Raw genomic sequence first — 25,831 nt, forward strand, 5'->3', positions numbered from 1 at the left:
TCTTTTTAAGATGTGTAAAGGTAACTTTGTCATTGAAGCAAAAATACCTCTAGTAACTTACACTGAATTATTCTTTATCGGTAATAGTGAAACATGTACAAAGTATAATATATTTTAAAACCACTAAGGGTTATGAAGTTTAAATGAAATCAGCTAAAGTCAGATACGTTAGAAGTGATGTTAATTTTGGTTAGCTTGTTAATTTTTTGTTAGCTTGGTTAGTATCTGTTACTGCATTCCAACTTTTAAACCAGTTAACTGTCTTAAACATGTTAATATAACATATTAATTGCATACCCATGAGGACATATAACATGGTTTTATTGGGCAGTTTTGCTAATCCCAGGACCAGGGGAGCCATAAATTCTCAATTGGAGAGTTCTACAAATTCAATTTTGCTTCTTTTTTTAACTGTTTAAAACCAGATATGGTCCTCTCAGAGACAAAGTTGTTTGTTTGAGATTTTACGCCTCTCAACCATATTTCAGTCATATTGCAGCAATATTGTAGAGGCGTACAACCCCAAACAAACAAGCAGTCATACTGCAACTGTCAGATGATGATTCTTCCTGGGCTAGCTTAGACTACCTACAAGGGTGTGGGCGGTAGGTTTGGGTGATTGTACTCTATGCCTGACATACTCTATGCACATGATGCATGACACAATGATAACATACCGTCATAAAAGTGTAGCAGTTTGACGGACATGTTCAGATGTTGTATGGTTTACCATGTGTACACAATACTAAGCTTTTGCGGATTTTGAGCTCTGAATCACCTGGCATATTTAGTAAATGTTCAATATTTTTTTTTTTTTTTTTTTGGGTAAAGCATGTTGCAATCCAAATAGTATAGTAATATCTTTATAAGGAATGAACATTGGTTATGATAAACATGAGAAAATGTTTCACTTGCTAATTATACATGTTCTTATACTATGAAACTTCACTTTAATGCCCCAACCGCCCATAATTACGTCAATAGGCATATCAAGTAAGTAGTAGCCTTAGACCTGAAACAGATACTTAGAAGTTAATCTTGCTACAAACATGCTGAACTTTTAACAAGGAAAACCAGGGATCAACAGGTATACCTGATATTAACTTGGAAGTGTAGACGGCTGTACACCATAATGCAAGTTGTTACAACAAACATGCAGCATATGATCAGAAGAAGAACCTCAAAAGTTTCTTTAATAATGATAGCTGTCAAGAACAAAACAATCAATCAGTCATATTATGACCAGACCACTACCATGTTGGTTCAGACGCTCATCAGAGCATGATATCATCATATGATTTTCTCCTCTCTAGAACTATTTTCCTGCCTTAGTTGTTTTTTAGCTCGACTTTTCTATGAAAAGGGGAGCTATCCTACTCGCCCCGGCGTCGGCGTCGGCGTTGGCGTCACACCTTGGTTAAGTTTTTCGTACCACCCCACTTTATTTCAGAAGTATTACAAGTATGGCTTTGAAACTTACCATACTTGTTCACCATCATAACCTCCATCTACAGACAAGAGTACATAACTCTGTCAAGGTTTTTGACAGAATTATGGCCCTTTTTTGACTTAGAAAGTGTATTGAGCTTGGTTAAGTTTTTTGTACCACCTCACTTTATTTCAAAACCATTGGAGGTATTGCTTTGAAACTGACCATACTTGTTTACCATCACGACCTTCATCAACAGACAAGAGGACATAACTCTGTCAAGGTTTTTGACAGAATTATGCCCCTTTTTTGACTTAGAAAATACATTGAATATGGGTAAAATCCACTTATTGCCTTAACCCTTTGAGATATTGCTTTGAAACTTTTAATGCTATTTCACATCATTACCCCATCTGTACGCAAGAGAAGGTAACTCTGTCAAGGATTTGTTTTAAAAATTAAGGCCTTTTATCGACTTAGAATCTTGGTTAAGTTTTTTAGTACCAGTCCACTTTTTGACTGAACTGTTTGAGATATTAATTTGAAAGTTGGAATACTTGTTTACAATCATGATTCCCAAACATGTCCAGGAGAAGGTAATTCTGTCAAAGATTTTATTTGAAATTATGGCCCTTAACTGTCAATGTTTTGTATTATAGGCAAGCACTAAAAAACTTAAAAAAATCTAAAAAAAATTCATTCCTATCCACTTGTTCACTTTTACCATAAATTATGTCATATAAACATTGCTGTAATATTCAAGGGTATCAAACAACTAGTTCACTTTAAAAATACAGAGATTCTTGTATTGCCTTTTACTGCAAAAACTTTTTTTATTGGCAAGCAATAAAAAAGTCGAGCGCGCTGTCTTACGGACAGCTCTTGTTATGATTTAAATTAATACTGTTTGTTTTACAGTGACAAATATGTATACATACTCTGAAATCTGTATTCTGTATATTAAGAAAAGATGGTAGATCCGAGTACCAACTAGACACTTAACTGTAATGACTTAACTGTATTCTATAGAATTATGGTATTTGATGTGCAGAGTCAGCTTGTACTGTAAAATAACTGTTCCAAAATTTAAAACAATAAAATTTCAGATTATCATAAAGGGGCCATAATTCTTTCAAAAATATGCTCTGTGATTGTAACTCTGAACCCTAACTGGAGTATTCATTATTGCCTCATTATGTTCAGAAAATGTTCCTGCTACAATGAAAGCATGGTCCAATATAGCAAATTTTCAAAAACTTAATCTAAGCATGCTTATGTACCAGTTCAAGTTAAATTTCCAACATGCATTTAAGAAACTTTATATAATAATGATAAAAGCAAGGTTCTACTGGCATGGCAAGTTACTTCAGCGACAGCATTGTTCCATCATAATCAGATCATGCAGGTAATACCTGTGAAAGCGCTCCATTTTCATGTTAATCATCTGACTCGTTTACAAGGTCCATTGCATCCCTTAAATCTTGTAGGAATGACACATACTTCTCCTTCTTTTTCCCTTTAGCATGTTTAACCTCGGTCAAAAACAGTTCATTATAGAAATCTCGGTAAAGTGAATCTTGAATTAGTTCTAAATCTTTCATTATTTCAGAATTCAGTTCTGAAATAGTTAGCCGGTCCAAACTGAAGATCTTCATTCTTTCATCAGGTGTTACTGGAACTGGTTGGCGTAACAAAGTGTTTTCTGGGATATCTTCACACAAAACATCTTTTCTTATTTTATGCTTGCGCTTTATATTAGATTCTGTCAGAAAATCAACAAAATGTTCATCTAGAGCCTTTTCACTTACAGACATATGTGCCCCAACTGCAGATATGTAGTTACTTTTGCGAAGATGACACTGGAAAACTTTGATGCCACTTTCTACGTCCAAATGACTTACTGCACCTTGATCTGTACTGATACCAAACAATGAGTAGGTTTGTTTCTCAACATTCTCCAAAATATTACTATTTCGGCACACAGTCTGCCATATGGTATCAGATGGCACACCCTTTGGTAGCCAAGACTTAAGCTGTTTGTTCTTTTCTTCCAGAAGAAAATCCATGTCTTCCCCGAGAGATAAATATGGGGGGGGGGTCTTGTTTTAATTACTTAACTACAAACATATTAAGTTTTGCAGCTTGCCTCTGTATGTTTAATAACTGAACAGAGTTACAAAGATTTGATAAGTTAATACTACAAGTAAATACCAACAAGAAGTTAAACAGTACTGTTTCTTAAACTGAAATATTGTCTTTTTTCCAAACTGACCAAAAGATTCCCAATTTTCCAGAAAAATTCCCCAATGATGAAGCAGTAACAGTCTTATGTTAACAGAAGTAACTGTTTTAAGTTATTAAATTTATAACTCGGTTAAGTTATTAAATAGCAAGTGAAGAGGCTTATGATAACTGATTTCAGTTATCATAGTTATTACCACTTGTTGTAACAGAACAATAATTATCATTCAGTTTTCTAACTTCCTCCGGCATCATTAAATCCTGCAGAATATCATGAAGTTCAATGTTCTGGTATTTTGGATGAGGTCTGGCATAGAATAATTCTTTTGTCATATACTTGGCACTGCGGAGCAAGCTTGCATTATTTCTCCTAACAGCCATCCTGAAGTTTACTATACCTTGCGAAAATCTACAGACCTGGTCCATCAAGTATTTAAAGTTTGGTCGACTGTCCTTGGAATAATCATCAGCAGTGTGCTGGAAGAATCCTTTTGGGCTTGGTTCTTGTTCAGTCAACATGCAATGGCGAACATACAGAGTAACTAGTTCTCTCAAGGAAGCTGTATGGAAAATTGTCTGCACAAAGCGTTCTTTGTCAGTAAGGGGATTACTTCGCCTGATAGTGTGCACTGAAATGAAAAGAAAATATTTACTCTTTATTAACCTATATAATTATTAGCGTTCTTTTTATACATGCAAACAAAATTTTTATAATAAATACGTAAAAAGATAAACCATAAATACAATTGAACAAGATCATTTTTATTATCAACTGCCTATCAATATAACCCTTTTATCTTTTCTAAATTAAACATCGATGAAAAAACCTACCTCTCTGGTTGCTGAAAATTCACCCCTTCGCCATGATGAGGCCGGTATTCATGTAAGGGGAAAAAATTTAAGTGTCAACAATGATTGGAATAAATAAATTAATGTAAGGCCCAGGGCAACAATAAACCCTGGGCAAGTACAAATGATTTAACAGAATCAGAGATTATTCAAAATGATTTATCACAGATATGCTTTTAAATAAAAATTTTTTTTACTATTTAGTGATTTTTTTATACTTTCTTTTTGGTGACTAGTCAATCAAAAATTTACATCTGATTTGAAAATGATTATCTAAGTAATTGCAAAATAGAGATGATTGTAAAAGTAATAAAAATCTATTTACAAAGTATGTGCAAAATCATGCACATTTTTCAGGTTAATTTTAAATAAAAAAAGAATTACAATGGAATAGTCTTTTTAAAATTAGAAAAGAAACAGCTGCATACAAAAAAAGAGTCAATGATATTTTTCAGTTATTTCAAAAACGGCACATCATATTTCGCCATACACCTTGACATATTCCAGATCTTATCTCTCACTTTATTGGCACCTAAATCAGTCAAGTTTTGTTTTCCTAGTGTCAAGAGCTTGTTCCTGACAGTGTCTATTAGAGGTTTTGTGCCACCGCTAACTGCGACAGAAATCATGTCTTTAAAGTCCTGTGCGAATTCTGTATTTTCCTCCGCTGTCCACTTTTTCCTTTGATTTCCGAGTGTGGACACGCTGCTTCTTGTCAAAGTCAGGGACATTGCAGTATCCGTGGTTAATACCCATTGGGCAACTGTTGTTTCACTATGCACTGGAGACAATCTTGCTTCGGCTGGAGGAGCGTGTATATCTTGCCACCGTTATCACGCTATTAGAACATGAAATGTTGTGGTCCTCAGCAGGAATAGCTAAAAATGTCGCTTCAATAAGAGGGGCAGGGGTGGTGCTCGGCACATTAGGTTGAGATTCGGGCACTGGAAACAATATAATCTCTGCTGGCGGAGTGTGTATCTCTGCAACAGTTGTAACACGGTTGGGACCTTGAACCTGGTCGCCAGCGGAAATAGGGAAAGGCTGATCACATTCTGTTAAAGAGACAGTGGTGGTGGCTGGTCCTATAGTTGGATTACCTTTGGCGATGGAGAGGATTTTTGCGGCCTCCTTTGCATCATGAACTAAGTCGTAATGAGGCTGACGTTGATGGGGCGTGTCGTAGCTGTTTGGCTAATTGTTTTGACAATAACAGTGAAACCATTGCCATCTTCATTGCCAGACGCTTTCTATTTAAAGTTGCGTTAAAATGACCATATTTGGCCTTGCATCCTGAGGATAACCAAGCCATTCTAACATTCGTAACATAGCAAGCTTGTCGACATTTCCCGGCCTTCAGACATGCTAAAAACAAGCACCTTGTCACCAAAATAGCGGCCTCTCCAGTTTACGTACCGCCCGCCGAGTATGCCGAAATTTCCCCACAACTTACATTTGTATTCGGACCTTAGCGCTATCATGTGTTGGCTGCGAAAATGTTGTGTCAATTTCAAAACAGCACTTCTACATATCAGGCATCTATACCCGTTCCTTGTCTGCTTGGAAGGCGTAGATTCAGCCATTAGGGACTTTGCTCAGGGATCCTAATCCTAACCTGCTGTCTGAAAGGCTAAAAAGGACGTTGGTCTTGAATACAAAGATATATACCCTAGGGTCTGGTTTCAACATTTTTTTCCAAGATGCAATTTAATATTTGAACAATATCTACAAAACACAGATTCGAATTAGACAGAAAGCTATAAAAACTTTGAATTGTTCCTCTCCAGGAATTTACAATTTATGTAAACACAGCCCATGGCAATATCACACACAACAATTTGTCAAAAAAATGGAAGTCATTCATAGAATGATCCAGCATTTTACAATAAAACATTTTTAGGTTCTATCTTCAAAAAGAATCCAACAGAAAAAATATTTTAATAATAAAAAGAAAGCAAAGTGTAGAAAAATCATAAGTGATATCCCTAGGTTGCTGCTAAAGTACCACTGCTGTAAAATAATCCTTGTTGTTGTTTTTTTTGTGTGTATCTTTACAAAGTTTATTATACAATAAAGTATGTAAGACAAGATATCAAAAGGACAAAAAAATTGTGTAGACATGAAAAAAAATATTTGTAACCTCTACAGACTAACTTTTAACAATAAATAAAACTATATAAAAACACAAGATATTGTAACAATGACACAATGTGTTCTGTTCTAATAGTCAGGCTATGTTAATACACATAGCTTTTCAACAAACCATATCAACAAAGTCATCACTTTTAATCTAGATATCAAGTTTCAAGAGGTCATCATCATCCTCCACAGATTTTTGTAGATTTGATGTTGTGTCGTCGAAAGCTTTTGGTACAGTGGATGTTTCATCTTTGTTGACAAGTTCAATTTTTGTCACAATATCTGATGCACCCTTGCACTCTATACTGTACTTGTCATGCTCTAATATGAAATCTTCAATAAGACCATCATTGTAACCAACAATATGGTTCACAGCACAAAAGGACTCTATCACATCTGATGGTAGAATTAATTTATTAGGTCCCTTTTGCTCATCATCAAGTTGAATCTTTCCATATCTTTTCACTTTCAATGAAGCAAGGTTTTGTTTAGTGTTGCAGTGTGTGCATTTAACTATGGAAGTACCTGTGTCACCCATGTCAATTATTTTATAGCAATGTAGGCATTTCCTTGTGGAGACCATCTGATTCATTGGGATGGAACCCACAAATTTTGTGGAAATTTCTGTAGGAACTTCGGTTACCACATTTTCAATTTGCTCAATTGGCTCAAATCTTGTGTCTTTAGTTGTTGTTGCCTGTATTTGGCCATTGAACATCTTTGTGTATAAGTTGTGTATTTTATAACACATATTGAGTTGTATATACCATTGACACATATGTACCCCTAAGTGGAAGTATAATACTTTCTGTGCATTATTGCAGTATATTATTAAATTTTCTTTCGCCGTGCAGTTTCGCACAAAGTGTTCTTCATCACTGAAGGAGATTTCTTTGGCTGATAGTGTGCACTGAAATGAAAAGATATCATTTACTTTTATTATTGTCGTTCTTTTTATACACGCAAACCAAATTTTTGTACTAAATAAAATAAAAAATTTCTTCAATATTGTATTGAAAAATATATATAAAAGAATTTATATTGTTTCTACATCTAGTCACAAACTTGAAAAACAACTTTACTTCTTTAAATCCAAATGGAAGGTGCAATTAGTATGATCTACCCCATGGTTTGGAATGACAGGTATAGAGATGTGACACATTTTATATTTTAAATTGATTTCGACTCTGGAATTTCAATTTCAATAAGGGCTTAGATAGATGTCTTTTAGATTCTTGTAATCAAATACTGGTTTGTCCTTATCCCCTGGATTTGGACAAACTTGAATATCACAAGCTGATACATCTTAAATTTTGCACTCTTTCTATTACTGCTAGATACTTCTGGTCCAATATTGGTTTGTACTTATTCTCTGACCTCTACCCACACCTGTCCCCTGTGAGTTAGCCAACTCATGAATGGTAAAGATCTGGTTTAGTGGACTGTACATAATGCCCATGTCACATATTCTTGGATAATGCCTCAGAAGAGCTATGGTCTAATCGTTCATAGATAACTAGGGAAATGTAAAATTTGGTAGCCCTCTACAGTCCCAGTAAGGACACAAAATGGTATGAGTACGGAGTCTGAGGGATTTACCACCAAAAGCCCCAGTAGAAACTTTGATTGTTATGGACCGACCCAGTTTGATAAGGAGCGACACTTATCAGGACGGACACACTACGGATACACTACCTTCTGTTATTGTGTAAACACGGGTTAGTAAAAAATAAGTACAGTCTGATACAGAGAAGAACGAATTATTGAGAGGAACAAATTGCCAAGGATCTAAACAGACCTATTATATCCGTCTACAACCTCTGCATGCTCATTTTCAAAATGCCTCACAAGAAAAGAACACCTAAAAGAAGGGAATTGCAAAGTTCAATGATTTTGGCGGAGAGGATTTGGCCTCATCGTGTCTGACCCCCGAGACATATCAGTCCAATTAAAATGAATTTCTTGAAGAACGCCGGATCCTCAACAATTTCGGCCACGAGAGCTTCATACTAAACATGAATGTGTCTTCGTAAAAAACCTATCTCTAGTCCACCACCTCTGTCCACTACCTAGTCTGTCTTCTCTTACCTGATTAGATATGGACTAGTAATCATTAATGATAAATGTTGATCAATACTGCTTCTCTTTTAATTTTGAAATTTGCTGTTCATTTTATAATTACATTAATTATCTTGAATGTTTATGTTTCAAAAATATGTAAAAAGCTTGTTAATTAATCTTATTATCACTCGAGGGCCAGCATCAGAGGCTTATAAAACACTTCGGTCTATGTACATATTTACTCCAATTTCACAATGCAATGTTTGTAAAATATGTAACATTAAATATTATTCTATTACTTATGAATTGTAGTACGATATAAATATATTTTTATCTCTATGCATGTCATCAAGCAGCTCAACGGCTGCCTCCGCATTCTGAGCAATTTCAATTTAAAGTTGCAGCCAGTAAATTGCAATTATCATTTATTGAATGTTCCCGCAAATATGTCTGTTTTTAACAAGAATGTTGTATTTATACCCTTGAAAAAGTACATGATACTTAATTTATCCGTACTTAACATTGGTGAACCGTACTATTCCGTACCGTTTTGTGTTGCAATGCAATTAACCGTATAAGACCGTGCTTATCCCTGCCTCTCCATAGTACAACGTATTATGATCATGACTTTCCGTGACAAGGCCACATTAACCCTTATTTAAACGGTAGCTTAAACATAGGGTAACCGTACAAAATATGTAATTCTCTGTACCAAACTGTGGAAATCCTTGACAAGTTGGTGGACTACGACTCAGTACGGACTAGTAAGGTTTTCGTACGTCTCATAACGGTTTAATACGGACATGTAGGATTACACTACGGATTATTTTTCCGTAGCAAATTTTTGTGCATGTTCAAAAATTGTCAATGATCGCTACAGTAGATAAGGACTACTACGACTGATTACTGTTACATTACAAAGAGCTACTGTCCAGTACAGGTAGCTACAGACGATGCCGGAATTAATCCATGGCTATTCCGTGGGCGTAATAATTCCGTGAATATGTGACCGGGGTATTAGATAAAATCCTGCTTTATCTTTTTTGTTTGATGCAGTATTGCATGCCTTTCCTAGTGCCTTTGTTTTTACTTTCAAGCAATTGTTTGGATTGCCTTCCAAAAAATTCAATTTGGCCGTGTCTGCAAGAGCACGTCTTGCTTCAGCTTCCTGGTTCATGCACTCTTTAATGCGGAACAACGAGCAGCCTTTTGTCTGTCTTTTGTAAACAGCATTTTAAAGGTATGTGCTGTTCCTTTCTAAGGCAACTTGTAGTTCAACCATCACTCAGTCCTTAAAAATGAGTAGCAATAATCAGTTAATAGCAATAACCAATAAATAAATACAGTAAACACGTATTTAATAAGCACACTCCACTTTTCTCATTGTAACATAAAAGTCTATGTTGAATAAAAGGAGATAACTTGAGTTTCTTTGCACTCGACTTTTGAGGAAAAACAAAAAGGTATTGTTAGCCATGGCAGCGTTCCTGTTGCCATTGTCGTCCACAAACTTTAACCTATATCATAGATTTACAGTCAAATTGGCCCCAAGTCAGATCAGCCCCAAAATAGTCAGATCAGCCCAATTTTTTTAATTTTCTTAATTCATTGTTCATTTTCTTATTTAAATATTGATAAAAAAAACTATTGTGTGGATGGGAATACCAAATAACTAACAATGGATTGCATAGAAAACAAGAACAAAAAATGTACTATAAAAATGTGAAACAGTATACATGTAATTGTCACTTCTCATGTAATTGTCACTTCTTATCACTGAACACTATTCGCACATTACTGTGCTTCTTGTCTAAGCACCCTGGGTTGGTAAAGACTTGAAACCTTCTTCAGCAGTGCCGTTGCCGCGATCGTTTCACAAGCAGAAAAATTAAATGAAAGTATTAAAAGAGTCAACAATTATTTATAATGTAAATGTATATTCATTTGAATGATATTATACAAATTAGAAATTAACATTAATTATATTTATCTTGTATCACACACATTTTTCATGATCAATAATCAGTCTGTGAACATTATACTAGCGCCTCTGTTCAAATTCGTATATCATTAATGAAATGCAACTTGACATCGAAAGAAATGGTCGATAAATGGTACTTTAGTGTAAGACACAAATAATGAATCATATTTACCTGTCTCAAGCTTGAAATATCTGCGACTGCATAGATCTGTAAGTCTTTCTTTGCATTGGCCGCAGCTTCATCTCAGACACAAGTCGCACTTGCGATTCTATGAATCTTGCTTCTTTGTACAGTAGCTTAATCAAATTGTAGAAGGGCGGCAACACTCCAGCTCTGATGTTCAGACGACGATGCCATCCTGCAAATAAACAAAATGATAGATAATGCTTCTAGTTGAGTTATAATCTTAAAAACAACATACAGACCCCTATATATTTAAATGGAATAAAATGTATGTAACATATATTAATAAAATCCTGTGCATAGGTTGAATGATTAAATGTTGAATGTTCAAACATCAATTACTTTTACGATTTTACATAAACACATTGAAGCTGGCATCTCCGTTTCCATGGACTCTTCTAAGGTAGAAGTAGCATGTTCACGCGATTGCTGACATCCACGACATGTGGACAACAGCTCCGTGTTTCCACGTATGGTATCCCTATATTGCGTCTGAGAGAGAGTACAACTAAGATTGTTAAAAATTATTCTTAAATTAAAGAAGTCAACAGCAAATTATTTTGTTTATGGAGAAACCGCTTGTATGATCACAAATATGGTTCGACATTACATTTACAAACTCTGAGTGGCTCAAACTTTCTTTTACACAAAAGCTAAAAGATCTCTTTTTTTAAATTGGTGGTATTGTAAAATTGAAAATTCGAGTAAAAGTTTGTTATAAACAGTAATTAAAAGAACTTTTGGATTTGAATCGTACTTGGTTAATTTAGATAGTTTATAACTGTAGTTTTTTATTATATTTCAAACAAGAAATCATCGATTTCCAGAAGAAACGGGTACAGTACTTCAATTAACCAAAGATTTTGTCCTTTATTGTTCATTTATGTTACAGTGCAATTCTCAGTTAATAATCTTGTAATTTTTGGCTAATAACATTATTTTTCCAAAGTAGGATTTTTCTTAAAAATAACTTTAGGGCAGATTTGACTAGTTCTGACGCTGATTTGAATAGTTTTGGGGCCGATTTGACTAGTTTTGGGGCCAATTTGACTTTTTATAATTGTTGTGTGGCAGATTTGACTAATTTTGAGGCCGAATTGACTAATTTTGGGACCAATTTGACTTGGGCCGATCTGACTTGGGGCCGATTTGACTAGTTTGCATATCATAACTTTCTTTCAAAGTACTTGGTGTATTGTCTTCATACTTGGCCACAACAGCCCTTGGGGCTGGACCATCAAGTAGACAAGCCTAAACTTAACCTTCATTCATAAATGACCTTTACTTCAAGGTCTAATATCTAAATTTTGCTGGCCCCAACAGTCCATGGTGCAAGACTTTCAAGTAGACCAGACTGCAACTTGACCTTGGTTCATAAATGAACTTGACTTCAAGGTCCAATATTTAAATTTTGGTTGATTTTTGCTTTTAGTGGCTTTGTGATTTTTGAAAGGATTTTGTTCAAACTTGAATACATTAGTACAGACCTTTAAGTTAATCAGACTGACCTTCAACTCATAAATGACTGACCTTTAGGGTCAAATTATTGAAATTTTCATATATTTTTTTGCTTTAACTCGATATAACTTTGTTATGGATTGATTTCATATTAAGACATAGCATTCTTAAGAATAAGACCTTCAAGTATATCAAGCTCAAATCTACCTTAGGCCATTTATGACCTTCAATTAGTGGTGTCCCGATTGTCTCTGAAAATCGATAACTAATTGGACCACCCCAAAATTTGCGAAAAAAAAACGATTATTTTAATGTTCTACCACCGCTGAATTGCCTAGGGCCTTACTTGTTTACACACTGTAAATAGAAGTTTCCCGACCGAATCTCTTTAATTCCAGACGATTCTAAATTTATTTTTTTTATTCAATGCCACTTCAGAAAATTATAGTGTGTAATAACAAAACATTATAAACTTATATCGTCGTTGGGGGGTCAAAATCTCGTATAACAGTTTTTGCTACTTTTCAGGAGGAACATTTTTTTGATTTCTTTCTTTCTAAAAGAACCTTCTGTGGAAACAATTCCTGTATAGTGGTAACATGAATAGTACGTTTTAATATATAATTGATTTTTATGAGTTGGTTTGATCAGTTTTGACATATAGAGTGTACGACAATTTGACCTTAAAAAATAGCATATACGACATTTTGACCATAAGGGATAATCAAAGAAGTGCATTTATTTAGAAGTAGAATAACAATATAATATCATTTTCATGAACATTGTTTTATTTTTAACAACTTGAAACCTTGAAGTATTGATATTTAACTTGAACAAATTAAACAGAGTTGGTTAATAAACTGTTAACTTTTGACATAACAATTGAATTAAACATCAACTTTCCTCAGTCTTTTTATGCATTCACACACACACACACACACACACACACACACACACGCACATACGCACGCACGCACACGTACGCACGCACACTCGCGACGCGCACACGCACAGACGCACACGCACTCACTCACTCAAATCTTTAAAACTTTTGAAATTCAACTTGAACAAATAAAACAAACAAAATTAATTAACTTCATTATTGACTGAAACATCAATCTTTCTCAGTCTTTAAATTCACTATTTATGAATTTAGTACTTTTTACTTCAAATGAATAAAATGGCACTTTCATATTACTGTCAAGAGAAAATTATAGTTTAACTAAGGTCCCATAACGAAACACCTGTATACATTTCGTTTTCATGTTTTTAAGAATCATGTTTCAGGTGGTCATAAAACCCATGATAATCCATTGGAAGAACACTTTTAAGTGCCTGTAAATGGTCGAACTTCGTTTTCTTTATCTTCAAAGGACCACCGTGCAACTTTGGTATTATCTCTGTATGTTTAACATAAGATTTTCTAGATTTTCTTGGAAGTTCCTTAAATGAGTCTCTATAATTCAATTTATAGCGTACAGAACCATCTGCTTCGTAGTGAAGAACTCTAATGTCACTAACCACTGGGTCTCCAACCCTAGTCCCAGGTCTAATTGAAACATAGTAGCCCAACTCCGAGTATGCTTTGAAAAAATCGTAGCCAACGTATTCAACGATATATGGGTTAGAGGGACAGGCTTCCTTGATGAAGTCAACATACTGTTGTGGCACATAAACATTCTTGTTCTTTATTTTTCCTCTCCACTACGCTGTGTACTGAATCCACCTCCATTTGAGTATGGCCTTTTCGAGGATCTTTTGTGTGATTTCAAGGTCAAGAGTCATAGCCAAGTGACATAAAGTGTTTGACATTACCAAGTTCCTATTTTGATAGGTACATCCATCACTATATATAATGATGTGTTTGATTTCTTCATCTTTGGAAATCATTTTTTCAATGTAGTCAGCCAAGCAAGAAGCAAAGGAATTAGCCGAAAGATCCCCCATTCCTTCATGCCAAAAGTAGCAGGTCGCCTGCTTCGTTATAAGGTCATACAAAGTGAAATTATGGCATGCTAATTTGGTTTTATAATACAATGCGCTTGCATTCATTTTTGGCGAAAGTAGAACTGCTTGTACGTCCATTTTGTAAGAACTTTCACTGAGTGGTTTGTTTGACAAAATAACTTGTCACGGTTTTTCTCCTCTCGTGAATTTATTTTTCTATTCTGATGTTCGTTGTAAATATCAGCGGATATATTACCTGCATCAAAACCTACACAGATATCACACTGGTCCTTTTTTGGCACAAATAGACCAATATTTAGGCTCTCGAAAACTTCGGTAAATACTCTACGACTCGCACATACCCTTTCATTACAATGTTTCACGTATTCTTTATACAAGCAGGTCAGAGAGTTAAATACAGGTTCAAGGTAGGTCTTCGAAGTCGATGAACGGCAATAATGAGATTCCATTCTAGGGATGCTTTCAAGAAATTGCTTGACACTCATACGTAGCTGGCCGTGTCTTTCTTCTTGAGCTTTCTTTCTTGTATCTGAAAAAGAAAGGCATCAAATATCTTTTATAAAGTGCTAACAACACATTTAATATTTCAGTCAATCACTCATTCACTTAAACTGATACTCATTCATATTGTAATTCACTCACTAACACACACACCAACTCACGCACTCTTACGCACGCACGCACTAATTTATTCATTCACACTCCCACAAATTTATTCATTCACTAATTTAAAACTCACTTTTTTATATAGAGAAGAAATTGGGATTTAGAAATTGTATTAAACATTTAAATGGCATGTTACTACCTGACTGCTTCTGCTTTTTCTCAGCTGATCTATCTGGTACACCCGATATTGACTGTTCTATCCATTGATATACTGTCTGCTCCCCTAGTCCAAGAGTTGACAAAAATAGTTGTTTACATACGACAATACGCTCTTCATTAATTCTTAGATGGTATGTGAGGGTTCGAGTTCTTCTACTTGGTTTTCCATTTTCAAGTGTAGGTTCCTCCACTGCTTTAGCATTTATAAGCGAGTTTACATATACACGCCTTTCATCCCATGTTGTCATGTTTGTCCAAAAATTAGTAAATATCTCTCTCCTATCTGCTTCTGTTACGGTTTTGCAATTTTTTATATTAGAGGTTTGGCAGCGTGATGAACACCTTTTTTCAGACAACGTCCTTGCGGACTTTTCAACATGGAATCCCCACTTCCCATCCACTTTTTTCATTCCTTTGTATGCATTCCCTGACATACGCAACTGTTTATTACGATGTCTCTGCCTTTCTCCTTTTCCATTTTGTTTATCATTTGCCTTTACAGATTCATTTTCTACGGTTTCTTCATGATCAATATCGTCTTCCGATGGTGACGCGTATTCACCCTCTTCACTAGGATTATAATCTGGGTCATTTGCATCTTTGTCATTATTTATATCTTCATATTCTTCATTTTCTCCTAGATCCAAACATGTTTCATTTTCAACATTTGTTGTAATATCTTTTACACTATTTTTGTCTCTATTGTTTCCAATGAAAGAACTTTCACCTATGACAGAATATGCTTGTTGAAAGTATTCGTCAATCTCAGTTTCTTTACCACCAATCGATTCATCATTAACACCTGCTACAACACTGCCATTAAATTCATCCAATATAGTAACATTTGACTCTTTGCAATTCAGAGAAAATATCTAATTCACTATTTTGATCAGTTGCTGCATTGGAACGATCATCAAACACATTTACACTGTTATCAGCGTTTACAATTCCAACGATCTTTTCAATCTCAATGTCAGTCTCAGCATCTCCACTTTGAACAAATATTTCAAGTTCTATAAAATCTTTATATATTTCAGTGTTTGACACCGGTTCACTGTTATCTAAATTGGCGCATGACTCATTGTTTTCTGTTTTCATTGTTGATTCACTGTTTTCAGCACAGATAATCGAATCAATTTTGTTATAGATTACAGATTCACTGTTTTCTAAAGTAGATATTTGCTCACTATTTCCACCATTTATAACTTGTTCAGTCCTTTCTGTATTAATATCTTGTGCCTTATAACACACAGATTCACTGTCTTCCACACACGTAGACCCGACTTCCATTGATTCATTATTATATTCTGTTTCTGAAAAATTTGGTTTATTACAAATATTTGAAGGTGTCAACTCATTGTAGTTTTTGTTGTTATTATTTATGTCATGGTTAATACTCGTATCAGTCACTTGTTCTTGTTCCATAACCTTTATGAGTTTTAAAAGAGAATTCTGAACCACCATTTTCTTAGCTAACACACGGCTTTCCTTTTGATTGCTTTGAGCAAAAGTTTACCATTGTTTTGCCCAGTGGTAACATATTTGAAAAATAGTTAATAATTTACAATTTTTATCCCTGGCTCACAGACTGGACAGTGTATCCCACTTTCTTTCAATGTATCTAAATGTGAATAATTTAATGCTTCATCTGGAAATGTTGGATGAATACATAATAGATGAAAATACCGTTCACAGTCAGCGAACTGACATCGAACATAAAACTGCCCATTTCTAAGAGAAATTAGATAAGGCCCAATGTCAACTACTTTTTCAAGAATATGAATTAACTCATTAATATCTGGTACAAACTGACAAATGTGACACTTATATTGTAAATATTCAGTTTCTCCCGTTGACTCGGTATCACTTTCTCCAGAATACTGTGACATTCCGCTTAACCGTATCTGAAAATAAAATTAAATCGCCATTATGATTCTAGATGAATTAAAACACCTATTTTTAAGCTATTTCAAAACATCGTATTTCGATATAAAACGGGAAGAAAATGAAATACCAAATAATCGTATCTCGTAAAATCTCGTATCTTGATTGCTAGTATCTGAAAAATGAAATGACAAATTCTCGTATCTCGAAAAATTACATCAAACGTCAGAAATCGAACAAAAATTATCTTTAGCGAAAATTAATATCTTTATTTACGTTTAATTATTTCAAACATTAGTAACGATTGAAAGAATTATATACAGATAAGCAATGAAAATTAATGTATTTTCTCTATCAGCCGCAATAGGACACTTCTTTGAACAGATATGACTAAGCATATTTATTAAAACCTTAAAAAGTAGGTAATTTAGAAAGTACAAAAATAGAATCTACTTAACTTACCGATTTGAATGTAAAAAACAATTTATCCAACGTTCTCCGTCAACATATTGTGAAATTTAAAAGATACGAGGTTTTGACAAAAACAACAAAATCATCCAATCGACACACGAGATTTTGTCACGTGACAATTTTCGCCTTTTCCATTGGTGTAGAGCTACACTATTTTGGGAGACGGTGCGCTGGTATGTTTAAATTTTCGCGGCATCAAAAACCCATTTTGCTAAAAAACCGAGTTACGATATTTTGACCCCCCACCGACGATATATCTTTTAAATGATTATCTACTGTAGTTAAATTAGTGATCTACAAAACTACTCATTAATATTTTGACCTGTTGACTAGTACTTATATTGACTGCCATAAAGTTGTATTTTACAAAAATTGACTGTCACAAAGTAGTATTAGGTATTTGTGTTATTTGTTTTGAATTCAAAGAGCAAAACAGACTTTAATCTTGGAGACAAGAGTTTATTTATTCTAAAAATGTGGTCACTTTTAGTACTGTATAAAGAATACAGGGATTGGTACTTTAAATGAAAAAAAGGGCCATAATAAGTGCGAATCTCGGTTATACAATCGGCAGACAATCGATTGTGGTGGTCCGATTATCGATATTGATTTTTGAGTCTGACACCCAACACTACCTTCAATGATTAAATTTTTGAATTTTCACTGAATTTTACTATAATTGACTGTAATTAATGAATGGGTGACTTGAACAAAACAACCTTCTTGACAAGACAAAAGGGTTGAACTGACTTTGATGGCCTTGAGCTTTGAATGTCTTTGACTGTCAAGGTCAAATGAATTTTGGTTAAAATGTCATAATTTTGTTATTTTTGTAAAGATCTGACCCATACTTGGACAAAACACTACTTGTTACGGTACCAAAAAAACATATTGAATAATTAAGATTTGACCTTGACCTTTAATTGACCTTGACCATAGTTTTTTGTACAATTGAACTTTGATATCAGCTTGCCTAGAGTGATGCCCGGCATGGCCGTGGCTCTTGTTAGATTATTTGCCTTTTTGAAATGGCATTCTTTCATGACAATAAACATTTATACCAAGTAAGTATTGAAAAGCTTTTAAAGTTTCATAGAAAATGGATCTTAAAGGTCCCTGAGCTCGCTTTAAAATTGCTCTTTTCAGTATCTAATTGTATTAAACATACTTTTATAAACTTATTTTTCCTAAAATTCATGAAAATTGCGTTAGTATTACTGTTACAAAACTTGTAGGAATTTCTGGCAGCAAAGCAGTTGAATAACACGATCAACATTTATTTTACCAACCTAGCGGGATTTGACACATGAAAAAACAGCCTTGAGCAGCTCATTTCCTCACCTTTCTAAAAATAAAAGCTTGGGAGCTTCCAAGAGTCCGGTGATGCCTGTGTCACATGCATTTACCATACCACAAAAGCCCAAAAAATTGAGCACAAGGGCATTTTATTATGTAGATTATGATCCCCTTTGACCGACATATCTTTCTAATATCAGTTTCTAAAATAGGTCATTCTTGCAGTAAAAAAATTGAGACTTAAATAATACAGTGCTGAGTATACAAAAACTATTTAATTAGTATACTGAAGCCTAATATATTTGCAACAGATAACTGTAATTTTGGAACTTGTACAAATGCATAGATCTTACCAATTTTCTATTATTTTTTTCTCAAAGTCTCTATAGGATGTCCTTTTCCTCTTTGGTGGCCCTAGGTGGCTTACTGATGAAGGTTTGTTGCTGTCTTTAAACGCTTCAATTTCAGGGGAAATTGTAGGGACAGCACCTTTTACTAGCTGTAGTTTCAAAGTCAAACCAACTGAGTTCATTATTCTTGGTGGATGAAAAAATGACTCGTCAGAGAAATGTCTAGAGCACAAACGTGAAGTTTTCGTCGGCATAAATGGCTTTAACATTCCGTTAAAATTTCTCAAAGATCTAACGGCATTTGTCCACTTCTTCCTCAAAGAATCATCTTTCAGAAATAGAAAAAAAACCTTTTGCTCCACCGTCACTTTTGTTAAGGCATCCAAATGCCACACAGTGCACCATGTTTTCCTTACGAACACAAATTACTGGGATAAATTATCAAATAAAACAATAGTAAATCCTTTAAACAGTGTTAAATGCACCTTCCTTTATTACACACACAATATACACAACTGACATTTCGCTATTTTGATGTATACGCGGGAAATGTTGACACACGAATGGCTGTCACGCAGTTCGACACGGATCGATAGAGATATTCCTACGTCATCACCAAAAATGGCGGCGGAAATTACAGATAGCGTAACGGAAAAAACAACTTACTAAATCACATTTTTTTAGAAAAGGAGTTTACAAAACATTTTTTCATAAGGATTTTTGAAATCTACCTATTAAATTTTATAAAAATTTGTAAAATATAGGCAATTTTGCAAATTCACCTTTAACAGAAAAGTAAACCAACACAGAAGCCAATGATACTGGAACACATGACTCTGGGATAAGCATTGGCTATATCGCACTTTGGGAGTCGCGCAGGGTTGGGTTCGCTCCATTCTACATTCCACATCTTTACTCAACATTTTTGATGATCTTTGCAGGATAGCTTGTGGTGATAGCAACCGTTCTTGGTTGGATACAGTAACCTGTATTTTTTCTTCCTCTTCGATTGTAGATCATACTGTAGATCATGACTTGCCCTTACTAAATGCTGAAGATGAACTCTCCTCTGCTTTTAAAAAAGCAAATGACCAGTAATTATAGTCTAAAATCAAGATGTGTAGAGCTTTTCCTTGTTACTTGCGTTGAGGAATGTTAATATAAAATAAAAGCATTAACAATGCACAAGTTGAGAAAAAACTGTATTTTCTTGTTCTTGGTGTTACTTTCTCAAGAGTTTTCCACCTTCCATCATCATTTTAGAAAGATTGTTGTGTGGCATATTTTTAGCCAGTTCATCATTGTATTTCTATTTCTTTTAAGTAATTGAACTGATGTGTGGTGATGGAGAGAAGCACTTGGTCTTTGTCTTTGACTGCTATCGAGATCACCAAAATGATGTTCGCAGCTCAGACTTGTGATTTGTGCAAAAATTGTTCTCTTTAATTCCTGTAGTTCTGATTCCTGGGTTGTACTGACCATTTAAAAATTCAGCTAATTGTTTTTCGACATTAGGCTTCATTGCACAGGATATTGTTTTCGCAGAAGAATTTCTCAGTACATTGAGTTTTCATTCATGTTGACAAGTTTACTCATTACTAACTCATGATATGGAACTTTTATGGTGTCATTTTCACTGAAGGGGTATTGTTGGAAAATTGTTGCCGGGTTGACGATGCATTCTTCAAGAAAATCTAGGATAGTACACACTTCCATGTGTAGCTTCAAATATGGAATTTTACTTTGGACTGTATAATTCCAATATGGGCCAGTGAGATTAAAAAAAAAACTCCAATGCACAATTATCATTACTTTCTTTGACTTTACATCTCCTCTTTCTAGCTGCACCTTCATTTTTGAATCTCTGGTGTTGTTGGTATGTGGCATGTGCATGAATTACACACTTCTTCATGTTTGGAGTGACTACCATTTTGTTTGCTGTTACACTCTTCCTCTTGAGTCCTATCTTTACAATGGCAACAGCCTCATAATTTTCAGTTGTCATTGTGGCTCTATCATCTTGAATTATGTCCCCCATGATGAAGTATTGTAATAAAAGTCTTTATTATGATGAAAAACAACTTCAGCTGCTGTTTGAAATAGCACACTGAATCTATTATCCGATATAAACCGATTTAAGTCCTTTTTTGGCACAATGGGCTTCCCATTAATCCCTGACTCTATGGTAAGTACCAGATGGCCCAAGTACATCTGTTGTAATGAGGAACATGAAGACTGGTAATATCAAAACTTTTATAAGCAAAAAAAATGAGTACTACATGTATATAATTAAAAAAAAACACAAAAAAAACAGAAAGCATTATTGATGACATTGTAAAATGCTATTTTCATGTAAATATCACAATCAAGATGATCATCACCTAAAGAAATAGATCTGTAATAATTGATAAACAAGACTTTTACTTTATTTTACCCCATCTTTTTGATTCTTTATTGATTCTCAAAAAAACCATGAAATTGAACTTTTAAGGTTCTGTATTTCACTCATGGTTTTGCCTTCTATCCACTGAACACATTGTCTGTAAGTTGGCAATTTCCTGCTTCATGTTTATTATATTCTATCACAGAATTATTTCTTTTTACCATTCTTGTTTAACCAGCCCATATGTCAAATGGTCATTGAGGTCAATTCTATTAAAGGACATGTATTTTTCATGCATATTGTCAGCACCAATAAATGTCTGAAAGGCTTCACATTCATCTGGTGCTAATGTTCTTTCTGAAATTCCACCAAGAATATAAAATCCCTTTTCTACAGTTATACTTCTTTTCAAAATTGTTGTAGAGTCAATAGAATTGTAAATCTTTTCACATTCTGATCCATTTTCAATACATTTGCTTTTTCAGTTCTGACAGTTTTTGTACAAAAGAAACTCTTGTCACAATCTGATTATCAATATTTGGCTACCTCTGATCATTTTCAGAAATCCTCCATTCATATTTTCATTACTGAAACAACTACTAATGTAAAGTGGCCCAAAGTTCCGAACACAGTCTGGGAGATGCAACAACTGATGTATATTAAGCCTCATGAAACACTCCTGATACAAGTCCTGGAAATGTACACAATTCCAGCAGCATAGTTTCAGCATGTTCAATTTGTCTTTCTGATGAACCACATTTGAGAAGTTTATGCATGGAATTTACTAATAATAAGTAGTGGGCAAAGTGTTCATCATCTAATATACCTTGAAGTACAGGAGCACTGTAAAACGGAAGAAATTATCTTAATTCAGATATTCAAATTCCAATGCTGCACATCAAGTTGTGATCTTGGCAGACGTGCTATATCAAGGTTGGACAAATGCTTAGAAGTATTTTATCAACTGTACTTAGTTTGTTGTAGAGGCTGTTATGTTTGACAGAGAACTTCTGTGAAAACCACAATTCAATTATAGTTTCTCAACTCTTTACAAAACCCTGTGCATGTAATCTATAGCAATGCCTACAATAATGTAGCTAGGGGAAAAAGCATCCATGATGGCCCCTTTATTCCTTTAACAGTGATTGAACAATTCAAACCAATTTGTAGTTTGTGCATTTTCAACAACATTCTTGGGTGTTCTTTTGGGTTCACTGCATCACAAAGGAAAATAAAAGTGTTGATGTAGCCCAGTCTACAGTTATTTGTATTGGTTCATGTATATAAGACAAAGACACAACACATGTAAATATCCAAGATATTTATTTATAACAAATATTTATTATAATAATAATTAATTTTATTAATATATAATAATAAACATAGAACATATGCTATGACAAAATGTTAAGTGCCATTTAATAGAATATTACATCAATTGCAATGAATTGTATATTTATATAATAAATCACTAACAGCTTATGAAGGTTACCTGTACATATCCTAAGTCAAAAAGGTGAGTTAACAATCCTATTTAAATTATCTCTTTTTATCTTACTCTTATTTATTATCATTTTCTGGGTTTGGATTGTCATTGTCATTTGATAGAGGTAGCATTAAGGATTTTGAAATAATCTCCTCAAAATCAATCACCTCGCCCTGTTGTGGAGCCTGCTCCTCTAGAATGTTTATTCTTTCCTCATCTCCTCTATCCTTAAGTGCCTCAGAGGCCTTCCTCTTCCTCCCTGCTCCCTTTCCTCTTCCAGGCATCTTTAGAAATTCTTAGATTTATTTAGATTTAATTTTTTTGTTTTAAAACAATTCAGATTGAAAGCTGCTGCTTAGCATGGAATTGAGAAGGGCAGATAATCATAATCTACTTCCTGTCATAGATTACAAGAAAGACAACTGTGTATCAATTCCCCAATATAGAAATACCTGATTATCCCCCTTTCCATTGGAACTTTGCTGAAATAAACAAGGCATTATTGCAAATATGCAATAAGCCCAATTATTTAATTATACAAATTACACATTCTATTATATGTTATCTCCGAATAATCTAAGATAACTAACCTGTAAATATCCAAGATATTTATCTATAACACATATTTATAATATAAAATAATAAGCGTAGTACAAATGCGATGACAAAACTTAACACTCGGACATAGGATACCTAGCTAAGGGTGACAGGTTAGTAATGATAAGTATAGATGATAGAGTCAAGTGATAATAGAAGAACTGAAGGACATATATTGTCTATATGTTATATTAATGATGTCCAAAATAGCCGTTACAATGTAGACATTGATATAACTTGACAGACTCATGGCATTTTGCTATTGTGAAAAAGGCTGGTCATTACTGTGTGATAAAGTTGAAAAACTATTCAACAGATCCCTTTTTTTTCTGGTTGTATAATCATATTCAGTTACACGACAACGACGATCAGCGTCTTCGTATGGTAAATTCCTTAAACAAAGGGAATACACAACTGCTTCTTTGAAAAGAACACCGTAAGTGTATTGATACCCGAATCTGAAAAACATTAAAAAATATGGAAAATAAAATCTGTTTTATTACATTTTTATGACTGTCATCCAATTTGCCAATCCAAAATTAGGCGGGGCAGTAAACTGAAATATAAAAAAATAATGGCCTTATTGGATTATACAAATTTTACATTCTATTATATGTTAACTCCGAATAATGTAAGATAAATAACAATTCAATATCCAAGATATTTATTTATAACACATATTTATAATATATAATAATAAACGTGGTACGTATGCTATGACAAAATGTTAAGTGCAATGAAGCATCGCACAAAACACTGAGACATGGGATATCTAGCTACGGGTGACAGGTTATAGATGATAAGAGTCGAGTGATATAGAACTAAAGGACATAACAGGATCTTTGGTCCGGACTAGGGACAAGTAACAAACAATACTTTTATTGAGTTAATTTCATACTTTATTAGAATATGAAGCGATTGAACATACTTAAATTCTTGTCCTATGACACAAGCATGTCCTATGCCAACTTTAGCTGTCTTCCCTTCCCTTCCTGTTTACACTTCCAACAAGCAAATGCTCCACTATATTGTATATGATTACATAGCAAACTCATACTCTTCTGGAATGGTTTAAGAAATGTACTCATACTTGGTTTTTTATTTCCAAACCAAAGGCTTGCAAGGAGCATGTTCTCTTTTTTTTCATCCTAATTTTATATGGAAGTTCATTTATAACCAAAAACAATGGCCATACAAAAACATTGCTGCTCTTGAAGACTGCAGCTCCATTGATGTTAAATGAAAATAAAGTTTTCAAACTCAGGTTGTCAAAACAATTTTTTGGCATCAAATCTTCAGCCACATTTTCCTGTAATGATGTCAAATACATCAAACCATGTGTAGCTCTTGGAAAATTTCCAACAGTATTTTTCTTGTAACTCTTTCTCAAACAAAATGTAATCTCTGGTGAGCGATACTGGGCTATTGTTGAAATATTGCCAAATCATTTAAATCAGAAATAAAATGATTGTTTTGATTTAGTTTATACAATTTTATTTTAAACCAATCAGTACTATTTGAAAATAGTTTTTGTTATACAGCATTTATAAAACTAACAAAACCTGGTGATTAGAGAAATGTTTTTATTATACAACTGTCATTTGAAAAATGATATCTACAATAGAGCATTTATTTAACTTGACGGAAACTGTTGTTTGTTTGTTTGTTTTTTCAAACCATATGAGAGGGTAATATTATTGTACTGCGACTCATTTGTATTTTATTTTACATAATTATGAAGTTTTAGAGAAGTATTGTATTTAGAACTGTTTTATGAAATCATAATTATGCAATTTTATCATATTAAAATATTTCAGTAAAAAGCATGTGTTGTTTTATATTAAAACAAAATGCAACATGAAATTTGAGCCGCGTCATGACAAAACCAACATAATGAGTTTGCGACCAGCATGGATCCAGACAAGTCTGCACATTTGCGCAGTCTGATCATGATCCATGCTGTTCGCTTACAAACCCTACAAGTAGAGAAACTGATAGCGAACAGCATGGATCCTGATCAGACTGCGCGGATGCGCAGGCTGGTCTGGATCCATGCTGGTTGCAAACACATTATGTTGGTTTTGTCATGGTGCGGCTCATTTTAGTGAAGCAACATGTCAATGTGCAATTTACTCCTTGTAACAAGTTAACATTATATTAGAATTAACAAGGGTGCCATAGTCACAAAATACGCCCGTTTACGAAAGCTTTAGATGGAGATGGGGGCAT

At 34.1% G+C, this 25,831-nt stretch overlaps 2 protein-coding genes across 2 annotated transcripts; both read right to left on the bottom strand.

Moving 5' to 3' along the window:
- Positions 1-1,689: 1,689 nt before the first annotated feature.
- On the bottom strand, positions 1,690-5,163 carry LOC132753814 (uncharacterized). Its single transcript, XM_060744350.1, has 2 exons — positions 4,502-5,163; positions 1,690-4,299 (listed from the first exon to the last, which is right to left on the bottom strand). Exon 2 carries the CDS (start codon positions 3,493-3,495, stop codon positions 2,866-2,868), a length of 630 nt encoding a protein of 209 aa, XP_060600333.1. The 5' UTR covers positions 3,496-4,299; positions 4,502-5,163; the 3' UTR covers positions 1,690-2,865.
- An 8,929-nt stretch (positions 5,164-14,092) lies between these two features.
- Positions 14,093-21,174, bottom strand: LOC132753820 (uncharacterized). The gene is made up of 4 exons (XM_060744356.1): positions 20,949-21,174; positions 16,017-16,448; positions 15,116-15,985; positions 14,093-14,839 (listed from the first exon to the last, which is right to left on the bottom strand). The coding sequence occupies exons 1-4, from the start codon at positions 21,172-21,174 to the stop codon at positions 14,391-14,393; spliced, it is 1,977 nt and encodes a 658-aa protein (XP_060600339.1). The 3' UTR covers positions 14,093-14,390.
- Positions 21,175-25,831: the final 4,657 nt, after the last annotated feature.

Source organism: Ruditapes philippinarum, unplaced genomic scaffold (assembly GCF_026571515.1).
Source record: "Ruditapes philippinarum isolate M1 unplaced genomic scaffold, ASM2657151v2 ctg6359_1_1_1_1, whole genome shotgun sequence".
Taxonomy (NCBI): domain Eukaryota; kingdom Metazoa; phylum Mollusca; class Bivalvia; order Venerida; family Veneridae; genus Ruditapes; species Ruditapes philippinarum.

Excerpts from the sequence above, each read along its gene's own strand:
- LOC132753814 (XM_060744350.1), bottom strand. The coding sequence starts at position 3,495 with ATGGATTTTCTTCTGGAAGAAAAGAACAAACAGCTTAAGTCTTGGCTA.
- LOC132753820 (XM_060744356.1), bottom strand. The coding sequence starts at position 21,174 with ATGGGGGACATAATTCAAGATGATAGAGCCACAATGACAACTGAAAAT. Across the intron at positions 16,449-20,948 it reads GAGATGTAAAGTCAAAGAAA|AAACAGAATATAATAATGAA; the intron begins GTAATGATAATT and ends CAAATTTTTCAG. Across the intron at positions 15,986-16,016 it reads TGCAGCAACTGATCAAAATA|AGTCAAATGTTACTATATTG; the intron begins GTGAATTAGATA and ends TGAATTGCAAAG.